Genomic DNA, 15299 nt, shown 5'->3' on the forward strand with positions numbered 1-15299 from the left:
TCTTGTCAGTATGAGGGGAGAATATGTTTGAGAATGGAGCCAATTTGGAGAAAATGGAACCAAGAAATGCATACAAAGAAAGCAGTCTTAGTAACTCTATCTGAACTCCTGAATCAGACCATGTCTAAAACCAGCATCACCAGGACAGTGATTATGTTACTGCTGCTGCTAAGTCGCTTCAGTCATGTCCGACTCTGTGCAACCCCAGAGACAACAGCCCACCAGGCTCCTGCATCCCTGGGATTCTCTAGGCAAGAACACTGGAGTGGGTTGCTATTGCCTTCTCCAATGCATGAAAGTGAAAAGTCAAAGTGAAGTCGCTCAGTCATGTCCGACTCTTAGTGACCCCATGGATGGCAGCCTACAAGGCTCCTCCGTCCATGGGACTCTCCAGGCAAGAGTGCTGGAGTGGGGTGCCATTGCCTTCTCCAACAGTGATTATACGAGCCAATAAATTATCGTTTAGCTTTGTCACAGCTCTCACCAGCAATTAAGTCTTAACTAATGGAGAAAGCAAGAGACAAGACACTTCAAGGAGTACTGAACTGCAATACAATAAGAGGTTTAAATCAAGTCAGAAAACTTGTCAAGTCCAGAGAATCTGGCAACTTGGTGGCTATCAAGAGCCTTGACAAGATCAGTTTTGGTGCAGTGGCACATTGGAAACTAGCTCCGGGTGGCTCTGTGGAATATCCTCCAAGAATGTGTATTATCAGTCACAGCTTCTAGTGGATAAAATGGAGCAGAAGGAGCCCTGGACGGAGAACCAGGAGATCTGGACCTCAGATATGGCAGCCACTAACCAGCTGTGTCTCCTTGGGCAACCTGCTCACTTAATCTCTGGGGTGTAACAGCTGCCTCATCTATCAAGTGATTACCCCTGCTTCATACCCAGGGTCCCTCTAGCTCTAAAACTCTCAGTATTTCTAAATTTCTCAGTATTTTGTTGAAATTCAGCACACTTGTTCTGTTCTGAAACTTAGTGGAAGAACAAGTCATCCAAACATACCCAGGTTCCATTAGCATTCTCTCCAATGCTGCTAAGCTAAATTCTCCTTGGTTGCTGTCTATTTCATAATATCATTTCACTGAAAGTCACATCACGGATGTGGTTGGCTTGGGCAGAGCACTGGGGTGTGTTCCCTGCCTCCGGAATACTAGAGTCTCTTCTCTGTGACCATACACGGCTGACACTGTACTCACATGTCCTGTTTGGGGTTTTCCACTCTGCTTCTGTGGTGGCTCAGATGGTAAAGCGTCTGCCTACAATGCGGGAGACCCGGGTTCAATCCCTGGGTTGGGAAGATCCCCTGGAGAAGGAAATGGCAACCCACTCCAGTATCCTTGCCTGGAAAATCCCATGGACGGAAGAGCCTGGTAGGCTACAGTCCATGGGGTCACAAAGAGTTGAACATGACTGAGTGACTTTCTTTCTTTCTTTACTCTGCTTCTATTCTCATCGTTGGTCTCATATAGAAGACACAATTTATGGCTCCATAATATCTGGCCAGGGGAGTTTCATAGGCCTTTTGAACCTCTAAAAGGAAAAAATATTGGCAAAGTCTTCCGCTCTTCGGGCTTCCCTAGAAGCTCAGTTGGTAAAGAATCTGCCTGCAATGCAGGAGATTCTGGTTCCATTCCTGGGTCAGGAAGATCTGGTGGAGAAGGGACAGGCTACCCACTCTAGTATTCTTGGGCTTCCTTTGTGGCTCAGCTGGTAAAGAATCCACCTGCAATGTGGGAGACTTGGGTTCGATCCCTGGGTTGGGAAGATCCCCTGGAGAAGGGAAAGGCTGCCCACTCCAGTATTTTGGCCTGGAGAATTTCATCGACTGTATAGTCCATGGGGCTGCAAAGAGTCGGACACGACTGAGCGAATTTCACTTTCACTTTTCCTTTCTTGATTTCATGCCATGGGCCTGCCCCATTGCAAACCGAACATTGTCCAGGAAGCAAAACAGGCAACAAAGGTCAGTGGCTATTAAAAGGCATTCTTATTTAGCTCAATCAGGAACAGGATAGGAGAGGTTAAGTTTTCAACAGAGTAACATACCGTATATATCAGCACTAACAATGAGGTTTTATTTCCCTGAGTCAGCTTTAAAAATAATGTTGACTTTTATGGTCGATACATTATAGATCACCATATTTATGTCAGAACATATTGGCATGAAAATAAATCAATGAAAATATTAATACGTGAGCCTTGTGTTTAAATGAAACCCCTTGCAACTCCACACCTTCCCCTCATATTTCACTATGGCACTTTCTGAGCCCTCACCTCTGACATGTTTTACTGAACATGACATCGAGGCCTGATTTTACTCTCTGCGACTCCTGTTTTTCATACGCCTTGCATATAATGTTCAAAAAATATCCAGTTTGCTCTTTTACCATAAACATACATATCTGCATTCCATCATCAATAGGACTGTCAATTCAAATATATAGTTTATGCACGAACAAAATATTTCTGAGTCAAATCTCTGACTGGTATACTATTAATAAATGAAACTCTCTGTGTTGGAGACCACCTTCAAATATTACGTTTGCTATCGACAATCACTTTTAAGAGTCATGGTAAGTTTCTGTTATAAATATGCATTTTAGAAAGCAAGTTCACAATATAGACATTATTAAAGAAAATTGGGTTTAGTGAAAAAGAAAATCCATTCTCTTAAGTGTATCTTTTCTTCTAACACTCTTCTGTACTGACAGAACATGCCAAGTGCCAGCTGCTCACAGCCCTCTTCTGAGGGGGAATCATCTTTCTCAAAGCCTCCCCAGAAACAGCAACCATTGGTGTGCATCCATCAAGTGTGGCCTGCTCCTACTCCATGATCGCATCCCAGCAGCCCCTGGGCACCATGAATGAGCCACCCAGGCAGCCAACAGGTGTGCAGACCCACAGCGTGCCAGAGGCCTGGTGTGGCAGTCCTATCCAAGCAGGAATAATGGTGACCACCTGGGCCAATCAGAGTCTCTTGAGGAAAATTCCCATGTTTCCATGGGCAGAGTTAGCCATCTGCAGCAGTGATGGAAGGCAAAGGAAGCCCGGAGGGAAAGCTGAGTCAGAGGAAGCAAGGAGGAAGCAGGAACTGAACAGAAAAGCAACAAAATAGAGGAAAAAAAGAAAAGGGTGAAGGTGTCGGTTAGAGCAGCAGAAAAAGAGGTCACTAGGGGTAGTCGTCGGAGAAGGCAATGGCATCCCACTCCAGCACTCTTGCCTGGAAAATCCCATGGACAAAGGGGCCTGGTGGGCTGCAGTCCATGGGGTCGCTAGGAGTCGGACACGACTGAGCGACTTCACTTTATTTTTTCACTTTCATGCATTGGAGAAGGAAATGGCAACCTGCTCCAGTGTTCTTGCCTGGAGAATCCCAGGGATGGGGGAGCCTGGTGGGCTGCCGTCTATGGGGTCGCACAGAGTCAGACACGACTGAAGTGACTTAGCAGCAGCAGTAGGGGTAGTCATCAGGTCCCCTCTCATATTTAATTCACTAGCTCCTCCCCAATATTTAGGACTTCCCTGGTGGCTCAGACAGTAAAGCGTCTGCCTATGATACGGGAGACCTGGGTTCGATCCCTAGATCGGGAAGATACCCTGGAGAAGGAAATGGCAACCCACCCCTGTACTCTTGCTTGGAAAATCCCATGGACAGAGGATCCTGGTAGGCTATGGTCCATGGGGTCGCAAAGAGTCAGACATGACTGAGCCACTTCACTTTCACTTTCCCCAATAATTAATTCACCAAAAACTCACATTCATTTCGCTCCTAAATATCCACTGAATACACCCAGAGCTCTCTGGGTGAGGGTGTACACCCTCACCACTCAGGTCAAAGCTACCATGATGTCCCTCTTGGACTAGAGCAAACACCCTCCACCTGTCTCCAATGCTCCCCGCTCTCCACTCTCTGCTGCTGCTGCTAAGTCACTTCAGTCCTGTCTGACTCTGTGTGACCCCATAGATGGCAGCCCACCAGGCTCCTCCGTCCATGGGATTTTCCAGGCAAGAATACTGGAGTGGGGTGCCATTGCCTTCTCTGTCTCCACTCTCTGCACATCATCTAATCCAGTCATGCCATTCTGTGTTTCTTAGACACACACACACACACACAAACATTAAACCCTTCAGTAGGAAAAATCAATTAGATCTAAATGGGGATGGCTTTCATATGCTAATTGGAGAAGTCCAGGAAAGCTGGAGTAGGAATACAAAGACTTATAACATGAGTAACAGAAAACATTTTTATCGAAAATACGTAAAGAACTCCTAAAACGCAGTAACAAAAGGACAGACAACTCAATAGGAAAAAAAAAAAACGGCCAAGAAGAAACTACAAGAATCACTTCACACAAAGAAGCAGGTCCAGATGCAGCAGGAGCCCCTCTCCCACAGAGAAGCAGCACAGAGCATGTGGGGAGGAAGAACACCTCATAGGCAAAAAAAAAATAGGGTTCAGTGAGAAAGTCTTATGCCAGAGGGTACGAGCGGACAAAGGCAGGTCCTTCTTTCACCAGGTCACTCCCCTTGTCCCTCACCCCTGCTCCCTGGAGTTGCTCTCCCAAACACGAAGGTACCACATCCTCCTCCTTCTCCCTTCTCTTGCCCAGAGTCCAGAGCCATTGCGGATTCCTCCCTCCACACCCCCCACCCCGCCCTAGCAACACCCTAGCAACAGGAAAGGCTCCGACAGTGGACCGCACATCCATCAGCCTGTTAGTGCTGTAAACGGCCCTTTAGGGAAGCTGTAAGAGGAGCCTGATGCCTGAGGGTAAGAGTGAATGAAGGCAGGGTCCCGAGATACAAGTTCTCTACTCTGCCGATGCCTTGGGCAACTTTACCACTAGTTCTTGAGCCGCAGGCTCTGCCACTGATCTCCTCTCTTGCCCCAAACCAAAGCAGCTTTCTACATTTCTGCACACAGCACATAGGCAAAGACTCAGTCGTGATGCGTTTAAAGATCTTTGATGCCAGATGAAACGAAAAGGTAAAAGTTTCCTAAAGATCTCCTTTCAGGGTCATGACTCCAGAGGAAATGATGGACTTCCAGAGCCACAGGACTTTATAGCTATTTTTATTGCATCATTAATGTAAAAAAAAAAAAAAATCTGATTTCAAAGTCATTGATGGGGTGGTATTACCCTTTTGTATTTTTACTTCTTCAGTGGTGATTATTTTTCCAGACAGTAACATCAGTTTCAGAGCAGCCACCTTCTCTGTTGTGACAATACAATGTCAGAACAATGCTTCCCAATCACTCCCTGTGTTTACACTAATTTGAAGCTGCCAATTTTGTCAGATCCTTGTCAATAGAAAACAAAAATGTGCAAACTGCTATATAATTATTGAAATTAAGTACTCACCGTCTCTAGATATCCTTCTAAATTATTTAAAGGATCCAATTTGCTTTTCCTTGTGAAAAAATAAAAGCCCTTGCCTTCTTATGTTTGTGGACAATTCACACATGGAAAAGAGATCTAGGTACACAGCAGGCACAAGCCCACACTGCAAAAATATAATACAAAATTATTAAAAGGCTAATCAGCACCTTTTATCTTAAGACTCAACGTATAGTTTAAAACTGGGTTGCTATCTAGGTCTCATACTTGAGGTTTTCTTCAAGATTTTTTTCTTTTTTGATGACCATTTTTTAAAGTCTTTATTGAATTTGTCACAATATTATTTCCGTTTAATGTTTTGATTTTTTGGCCATAAGGCATGTAGTATCATAACTCCCTGACCAGGGATGGAACCTGCACCCCCTGAATTGAAAGGTGAAGTCTTAACCACTGGACTACTAGGGAAGTCCCTTGAAAGTTTTTTAAAACTCAGATCTGTCCTCTCTCTCTTTACCATTATCTCCAGATCATGTTTTTTGAGCTAGGGTTCTGCAATGCAGGAGACCTGGGTTCAATCTCTGGGTCAGAAAGATCCCCTAGAGAAGGAAATGGCAACCCATTCCAGTATTCTTGCCTGGAGAATTCCATGGACAGAGGAGCCTGGTGGGCTACAGTCCATGGGGTCGCACAGAGTCAGACATGACTGAGTGAGTAACACTTATACTCTGTCACCTATAAAAGGCACTACTTCTAGTGACTTCAGGGATGACCTGCTTTTCTATTTCCCTTCTTTCTTTATTATGTGATTAGGTGGGTGAGATGGGGGAAGGTAGCTTAAAAAAAAAAAAGAAAGAAACCCTCTGGAAACCTGGGAATTTGCTATCTCTGCTTTGAAAAGGAAGCCCAGGCTTTCCCCAAAACATCAGAGATAGGACTTCCACTGCACCTCAGTTTGCTCAGCTGTAAAATGGTGAAAACTCAACATTCAAAAAACTAAGATCATGGCATCCGGTCTTATCACTTCATGGCAAATAGATAGGGAAACAATGGAAACAGTGACAGACTTTATTTTCTTGGGCTCCAAAATCACTGCAGATGGTGAAGAACTGACTCACTGGAAAAGACCCTAATGCTGGGAAAGACTGAAGACAGGAGGAGAAGGGGACAACAGAGGATGAGATGGTTGGATGGCATCACCAACTTGATGGACATGAGTTTAAGCAAGCTCCGGGAGTTGGTGATGAACAGGGAAGCCTGGTGTGTTGCAGTCCATGGGGTTGCAAAGAGTCGGACATGACTGAGTGACTGACCTGAACCAAACTGAAAATGGGGGAATTAATTCCGGCCATGCCTATCTCACAAGATCTTTTTATAACTCAATCTCAGCAAGGCTGCTTTCAGCTGATTGCAACACACCATTTTATTGTGGAAACCTAACATAGTAACTTTAGATAAAAGACCAGTAGGAGGTGGTTTAGCAGGTGGGATTTTCTGTATGTCCTCAATGAATTATATCCATGCACAACTACTAGGCCTGGACCTAAAACCAATCCCAATACCTGCTTTCATTTGGAGGGAAAAAATTATAAACTGTCTGTCAGTCTTCAACGCCACCTAGTGGTTCGTTGGCCAAATAACACCAAACTATCTAGTGGATTTGAAACACAGGAAAAGTAATTCAAACTACTAACTCCTGTAATCCACCATCTAATTAAATGTACCTTGGGGCCCCATTTTGAAAACTCATTGAAAGACAAATTATGTTGTGAATATGAAAAATAAATTTCTAATTCATCTTTATAAATTAAGAAATCTTTATAAATTAAGTAGTGCATACACTACATTAGCTTTTATTTGGTTGCACCATGCAGCATGTGGCATCTTAGTTCCCCAACAGTGGATCAAACCACCGCCCCCTTCAGTGGAAGCACAGAGTCTTAACCACTGGGCCACCAGGGAAGTTCCCCACAGCAGCTTTTTGAGAAACGGCCATACTATTTTGCACACCATTGTGGGAGGGGCATCATAGGGGTGGAGAGCGGGAGGGAGAAACTACGGGGTGTAAGACAAGCTCAGGGATCTACTCTACAACACGGGGAACACAGCCAGTATGTGGAACTCTTAATGGAGTGTAACCTTTTAAAATTGTATTAAAAATAAAAATCCTAAAGAAATGCATCTATTTATCAACAGTTTTTCAGAGTAACTTGTAAAAACAAATTTACTGTCTGAAAGCACTTATAAGACTCTGTTAAGTAGCTCCACTTCTCTAAGAAAGGTCTCTAGATAGAGATAAAATATTAAAATCAATGTATAGATTAAACACATGTAGAATACAAGAGTGGCATTCAAAAACGGAAAAAAGAAATGTCCACTTCTTTGGCCCAAAAATTTTTTTAAGGGAGATTTTATTTTCCCACTTCAACAACCATTCCTCCACAACTGAAAGCAGTAATACTTCATTGTTATTCAAATTTATTCATAACTTTTCCCTTTTCTGAACTCTTGAAGTACGTATCTTATAGATACTTGTTAAAGGAGAAAGAAGAGCCCTTTCTTCATCTGGGCTGAGTCATTTCTCTGGGTAGTGGTAACTATTTCAACCATGAAAATGTTAAAGACTTCCCTATTCCCATGGAAGAAGAAGAACTAAAGAGCCTCTTGATGAAAGTGAAAGAGGAGAATGAAAAAGTTGGCTTAAAATTCAGCATTCAGAAAACTAAGATCATGGCACCTGGTCCCATCAGTTCAGTTCAGTCGCTCAGTCGCGTCCAAGTCTTTGCGACCCCATGAATCGCAGCACGCCAGGCCTCCCTGTCCGTCACCAACTCCCAGAGTTCACCCAAACTCATGTCCATTGAGTCGGTGATGCCATCCAGCCATCTCGTCCTCTGTCGTCCCCTTCTCCTCCTGCCCCCAATCCCTCCCAGCATCAGGGTCTTTTTCAATGAGTCACTTCTTTGCATGAGGTGGCCAAAGTACTGGAGTTTCAGCTTTAGCATCAGTCCTTCCAAAGAACACCCAGGACTGATCTCCTTCACAATGGACTGGTTGGATCTCCTTGCAGTCCAAGGGACTCTCAAGAGTCTTCTCCAACACCACAGTTCAAAAGCATCAATTCTTCAGTGCTCAGCTTTCTTCACAGTCCAACTCTCACATCCATACATGACCACTGGAAAAACCACAGCCTTGACTAGACGGACCTTTATTGGCAAAGTAATGTCTCTGCTTTTCAATACACTATCTAGGTTGCTCATAACTTTCCTCCCAAGGAGTAAGCATCTTTTAATTTCATGGCTGCAATCACCATCTGTAGTGATTTTGGAGGCCCCCCCCAAAAAAAAGTCTGACACTGTTTCCACTGTTTCCCCAGATGCCATGATCTTCGTTTTCTGAATGCTGAGCTTTAAGCCAACTTTTTCACTCTCCTCTTTCACTTTCATCAAGAGGCTTTTTAGTTCCTCTTCACTTTCTGCCATAACGGTGGTGTCATCTGCATACTGATATTTTCCCCGGCAATCTTGATTCCAGCTTGTGCTTCTTCCAGTCCAGTGTTTCTCATGATGTACTCTGCATAAGCAGGGTAACAATATACAGCCTTGACATACTCCTTTTCCTATTTGGAACCAGTCTGTTGTTCCATGTCCAGTTCTAACTGTTGCTTCCTGACCTGCATACAGGTTTCTCAAGAGGCCGGTCAGGTGGTCTGGTATTCCCATCTCTTTCACAATTTTCCACAGTTTATTGTGATCCACATAGTCAAAGGCTTTGGCATAGTCAATAACGCAAAAATAGATGTATTTCTGGAACTCTCTTGCTTTTTCCATGATCCAGCGGATGTTGGCAATTTGATCTCTGGTTCCTCTGCCTTTTCTAAAACCAGAATAAACATCTGGAAGTTCATGGTTCACATATTGCTGAAGCCTGGCTTGGAATTTTGAGCATTACTTTACTAGCGTGTGAGATGAGTGCAATTGTGCCGTAGTTTGAGCATTCTTTGGCATTGCCTTTCTTTGGGATTGGAATATCACTTTATGGAAAATAGATGGGGAAACAATGGGAACAATGACAGATTTTATTATTTTAGCTCCAAAATCACTGAAGATGGTGACTGCAGCCATGAAAATAAAAGACACTTGCTCCTTGGAAGAAAAGCTATGATCAACATAGACAGCATATTAAAAAGCAGAGACATTACTTTGCCAACAAAGGTCCATCTAGCCAAAGTTATGGTTTTTCCAGTAGGCATGTATGGATGTGAGAGTTTGACTATAAAGAAAGTTGAGCGCCAAAGAATTGATGCTTTTGAACTGTGGTGTTGGAGAAGACTCTTGAGAGTCCCTTGGACTACAAGGAGATCCAACCAGTCAATCCTAAAGGAAATCAGTCCTGAATACTCATTGAAAGGACTGATGCTGAAGCTGAAACTCCAATACTTTGGCCACCTGATGCAAAGAACTGACTCATTGGAAAAGACCCTGATGCTGGGAAAGATTGAAGGCAGGAGGAGAAGGGGACAACAGAGGATGAGATGGTTGGATGGCATCACAGACTTGACGGACGTAAGTTTGAGCAAGCTCCGGGAGTTAGTGATGGACAGGGAAGCCTGGCATGCTGCAGTCCATGGGGTCACAAAGAGTTGGACAAGACTGAGCAACTGGACTGACTGATTCCCATGGAAATATATCCATCATGGTACTCAGAGGTCATTGCTCCATGGATGATTACCCAAGGCTCCTGTTTAGCAGGGAGCCAGAAACAGGACCAGGCTCTTGGAGACTCACAATGGGAAGAACTCTGGGCTGAAGACCTGGGACCCATCTAACCCATTCAGGATGATCACTTCATTATTTCCTCAAGGCCCTTATCCCCACTGAGTCCAACAGTGAAACAAATTCCAACCCTAATCATATCAGTCTTTTTGAAAGGTCTTGAAGAAATGGCGACAAAGAGGAGAAAACGCATGACACACTCACTTTTTAGAAGTGAGGGTGTCTCTTCTCCTGAGAATTTCATTCATCATGAAAACTGTCCCCCAAATTCTCTTCCATAAAACCCCAGCCTGTTTCTCTTCAATTCTAGGTCTTTCCACTTTTGCTATGAACAGCTGCATAGCCCTTCAATGCTGCTTCCCAATGAATGGAAGAAGCTAGTTCTAGAGAGACAGGAGAAAAGTCAGGGGATTGCAGAGGCTAGAAAAGCGGCTTCAAGAAGGAGGTGCTCAACATCATCCCAGATTTTGGCTAGTGAATTAACCCATTATAGTCTGAATTTTGCTCCTTCCTTTCTCCATGATAGCAGCCTACATGATGCACTGGTCCAAACATTGTGTAGTTCTCTTACCGGATGCCTTGACTAAGGATGGTCAGCCTCTCACTTAAACAGCTGTCCTTCCAGACTGAGTAAGGGCTTTCCAGGTGGTGCTGGTGGTAAAGACCCCACCTGCCAATGCAGGTAGACATAGAGACATGGGTTCAATCCCTGGGTTGGGAAGATCCCCTGGAGGAGGACGTGGCAACCCACTCCAGTATTCCTGCCTGGAGAATCCTCATGGACAGAGAAGCCTGGTGGGACACAGGGACACAAAGAGTCAAAAAGACTGAAGCGACTGAGCACACACATATGAATTTGTAGGTGACACATTTCAGACCACAGCAGAAGGTCATAGCCAGAAAGAAAAGTGACCTTGTCTGTTATGAAGTGGTAATGCCAGACTCACCCGCTCACCCTCCCACATAAGCCAAAGAGCTTAGTCAGAGCAACGTAGTCTCTAGGAGGAGGAAAAGGAATGGTGGGAACAGAACCAGAACCTGTTGGGTCACCCCCTTATGACACACTGTGTGCCTTTCTTCCAGCTGATTCTCCCAGCAACCTCACCAGGTTACAGCTGTGAAGACCGTGGCTCAGAGAGAGAAGATGACTTGCTCCTTCACACTGTACTCACAGTCCCTGCCGAGCTGGGATTGGAGGGCTTCTTACCACAGTCATGAGGGGGCAGAAGCCCACAGCCCGCCTCAGGAGCAAGCCCTCCACACTGGAGGGCCTAGCCAGCCCTGCAGGGGTGTCTCCTCTGACTCCAGGCTTCCTCACAGTAAAATAGAGCTAGTGCTTCATCCGCAAGGTTGCTCAGAAGACTAAACGAAATCACAGTGTGAACCGGCAGGCCCGAGCCAGCACTGAACCAGGCCGGTGCCACTCCTCAGCATCCCCCTGAGAGCCCACACCGCGCTGGGAAGGCAGGTTTGCTGAAAGTAACTAAGCATTGGCCAGCCCTCCATGTGGAAGATGATAGAGGACAAAATGAATGAAAATATCGTTCTTTCTATGAATACTCACCCAGCCAAAAAGCTTTGCTCCTCCAGTCAGGCAGATGTTAAAGTCAGTCAACAAGCCCCTTGCCTCAGAACATCATGTTAAAGTCAGTCAACAAGCCCCTTGCCTCAGAACATCGGTCCCAGCCTTCAAGCTTCAGGCTTCAGCTCAGGCACTGGCCTCCCCAACCCCTGCAACTCCAGCCTCAGGTATACTCTCAACTCCTCCTCTGGCTCACACCCCATGTCCAATGGGTCCCATTGTGCCTGCCTCAGCAGTGCCTCTGGGTCAGGTCCTCTCTCCTCATCAACCCACATGGCCTCGCTGGGGTCCGGAGCATCTCTCACCTGCAGGCACTGCCTGGGCCCCCTTACAGTCTGACTGCTCCAGGCTCGCTTCTGGGCTGCTGCCGGGCCTTCCTCCCACACTGCCTTACCCGTCACTGTCCTGCTTAAGCACATCCACCCTTCTTAATGCATCCTTGGAGTTCCGCCCCCACACAGGTCATCCCGCCATGCCAGGACTCTTCAGCTCTGTCTCCGTGCATGTGCTATGCCTCCAACCCCATCCCTCAAATGCCCTTCACCCTTCTTTCCCAGCAAGCTCCTCTCGGTTCTCCCAAGCAGCTCCCGTGGCACCCAACCCAAGTCTTCACTCGACTCCCTCAGCACCCTGCTGGTTTTTGCAGCGCTCGGTGACCATTTCCCACAATGCAATGCAATCAGCTGTATCTGCTTGTCTTCCCCACCAGATTATGAGAGCCTGGAGAGCAAGTGCTGTACCCATCTTTTCTCCATAGTGCCTGACCAACAGATGCTCCATAAGTGCTTGTTGACCGATAGAATGCACGAGGTCCCCGTTCCTTCTGCTGTGAGTAAAGACCTATATGTTACAGTTTACCCCCAAAGTACCCAATGTATGCTTTTCCCTCTTTCCCTGTATTAACTTGTCTTTCTGAAGATGAACCCCTAGAAATCAACTTCTTGGAAAGTTCAGGCTTCATCTCAGGCACCCCTGTAGGTCTTGTGCTGGCTGATTTCCCAATGCATCGGGCTCCACACACAGCTGCCTCAGCTCTGTGGCTCTGCCTGTTGGATCTGCTTTGTCAGCAGGGATGAGGGTAAGAAAGAAGCTGCACCTGGCTTCACAGCTCAGATGTGTTTTCTTGGATGTCCGGGATGCTGGGGTGTTTAACAAGCAAATCAGCCTCGGGATTCAAATACGCAGTTAATAAATCTTGAAAGAGATACAAATCAAAATCCTCTCACAGAGCCTGTAGGCAAAACCCATGCTTTCCCTAATCCTCCCTAACCCCCAGGGATCACTTTCCACTCCCACCAAGGCATGTGGGTGGGGTTAGGGCCAGGTTGCAGGAAATACTGCCCTCTACGGATGCACCATCATCTTCGGCTGGAAGAGGTCCTTTTGGAGGTTTCCTAACTCTATGCAAAGTAGTCTAGCCAAAGAACAAGTCACAGCGCTGGAGGTGGTATGCCCTGCTTAAATGACAGCAGCACCTTTTCCTGCCACATGTGTATCCGAGCTTCCTATCAACCCAGCCTGGACCCAAGAGCACACAAGTCAGGGTAAGGGAGGCCCTGTGGACCTGGTAAGTTGAAAAGCCCTCCTTTAAAATCTGCTTTGCCCTTGGTGTAAGCTTTTTTTTTTTTTTTTACTAGCACTGGTCTCTCTCAAACAAGGACTCTGACCAGACTTTAGGAGTTAATGCCAAGTCAAGGCAGAAACTAACACTCAGCTGAGGCTGTGATGCTCTGCTAGCCACTCCGTTTCCTCCGAGGGGAAGGAGAAGCAGGAAGAGCTGTGCTCCCCTGGGGAGATGGAGAAGCTGGACACCAATATCTCAGAGGAAGGAAGATCCTGCCATCTCTCAGAGCACTACAAGCAAGTCTACCTCTCCCTGACCTACAGCATCATCTTTGTGCTGGGGCTGCCCCTGAATGGCGCCGTCCTGTGGCTCTCCTGGCGCCAAACCAAGCGCTGGAGCTGTGCCACCATCTACCTGGCGAACCTGATGGTGGCAGATCTGCTGTATATATCGACACTGCCCTTCCTCATCGTCACCTACTCCCTGGAGGACACCTGGCCCTTTGGGGAGCTGCTCTGCAAGCTGGTGCGCTTCCTGTTCTACGCCAACCTCTACAGCAGCGTCCTGCTGCTGACCTGCATCTCCGTGCACCGCTTCCTGGGCGTGTGCCACCCACTGCGCTCCCTGCCCTACCGGACCCGCCGGCACGCCCTGCTGGGCGCCACTGCCACGTGGGCTCTGGTGGTCATCCAGCTGCTGCCCACCCTGATCTTCTCTCACACAGACGACATCGACGGCCAGATGATCTGCTACGACACGACCAGTGCGGATCACTTTGACAAGTTTTTCGTCTACAGCATGGTCCTGATGTTGTCCAGCTTTGTCCTGCCCTCCTTGGTTATCTTGGTGTGCTACTCACTGATGGTCAGGAGCCTGGCCACACTAGTGGAGACCCTCACGAGGGTGGGTGGCGCAACCCGGGCCAAGTCCATCCGGACCATCTTGCTGGTGTGTGGCCTCTTCGCCCTCTGCTTCGTGCCCTTCCACATCTCGCGCTCCCTCTACTTCACACTCCGCTTCCTGTCCTCAGGCAACTGCCAGCTCCTGACAGGTCAGCCTGGCCTACAAGGTATGGAGGCCTCTGGTGAGCCTGAGCAGCTGCCTCAACCCAGTCCTCTACTTTCTGTCAGGTGGGAACAGAGTCAGGCTCTTCCAGGAACTGGGGCACAACAAGGTGGGTGAGCACCCAGCTGGAGCCAAGGGACAGAGACTCTTGGCTGTCTCTTGCCCACCTGGGGGTGGGCAGGTCTGGGTCCTGCCAAGATGAAGTTCAGGGGGAAAGCTCCAAGATGCTGACAATGACTTGTCTGAACAGAGTCACGAGCTAGTGGGAGAGAGACCCCCACTAGGGCTCCTAGTGGTGTCCTAAAAGGATTTTAATTTTGATGCTAAGTGATTTTAAAATAAGAATATGGAAAGAGCTACCAACACAAAGGAAAACGTTCTTAATGAAGCTGACATTTATCTTTCATCATTCAGATTTCAGCTCACACGACACCTTCTCGTCACTCCTGCCACCCTAGCCAATGTTAACCTCTCTCCCCCGAAATCAATCTCTATTATATTTCCCGATTTGTTGTCATTATTGTAACACTTATTAGGACCTGGACTTGTTCGTTTACTTATTCATGGTCTCTTCCCCCTAGAATGGAGGCTCCAATAGGACAGGGACCTCATCTGAGTGCTGTCCCCTAACAGCAGCCTCCACAGCAGGGCTCAGCACACAGTGGAGTACAATAGGGGCTGAATGAAGAAGTGGGCAGCTGGCTGGATAGATGGAGCCCTTAATATGTAAGAGCACTTTATAAGAAATAACTCATTTAATCCTCCCAACAGTCCCTGGAGGCAGGAGCTATTGTTAGCCCCTCTGACAGATCAGGAAACTGAAGCACAGAGCTTAAAGTAGCTTATCCAAGGTCACCCAGCTGGAGAACACCCAAATCATAGTGCTGGACGGGAGCTTTGAACCCAGGCACTGGCTCTGAGGAACACAGCCCTAAGATTGAAGCAGATGGCCCAATCCCAATACTCATCA

At 46.7% G+C, this 15299-nt stretch overlaps 1 protein-coding gene across 1 annotated transcript; it reads left to right on the forward strand.

Annotated features, from left to right (window-relative positions):
* The first annotated feature begins 11128 nt into the window (after positions 1–11128).
* Positions 11129–14526, forward strand: LOC133247940 (P2Y purinoceptor 2-like). The gene is made up of 2 exons (XM_061417420.1): positions 11129–11867; positions 12458–14526. Exon 2 carries the CDS (start codon positions 13496–13498, stop codon positions 14444–14446), a length of 951 nt encoding a protein of 316 aa, XP_061273404.1. The 5' UTR covers positions 11129–11867; positions 12458–13495; the 3' UTR covers positions 14447–14526.
* Positions 14527–15299: the final 773 nt, after the last annotated feature.

Source organism: Bos javanicus, chromosome 1, assembly GCF_032452875.1.
Source record: "Bos javanicus breed banteng chromosome 1, ARS-OSU_banteng_1.0, whole genome shotgun sequence".
Taxonomy (NCBI): Eukaryota; Metazoa; Chordata; class Mammalia; order Artiodactyla; family Bovidae; genus Bos; species Bos javanicus.

Excerpts from the sequence above, each read along its gene's own strand:
- LOC133247940 (XM_061417420.1), top strand. The coding sequence starts at position 13,496 with ATGGAGAAGCTGGACACCAATATCTCAGAGGAAGGAAGATCCTGCCAT.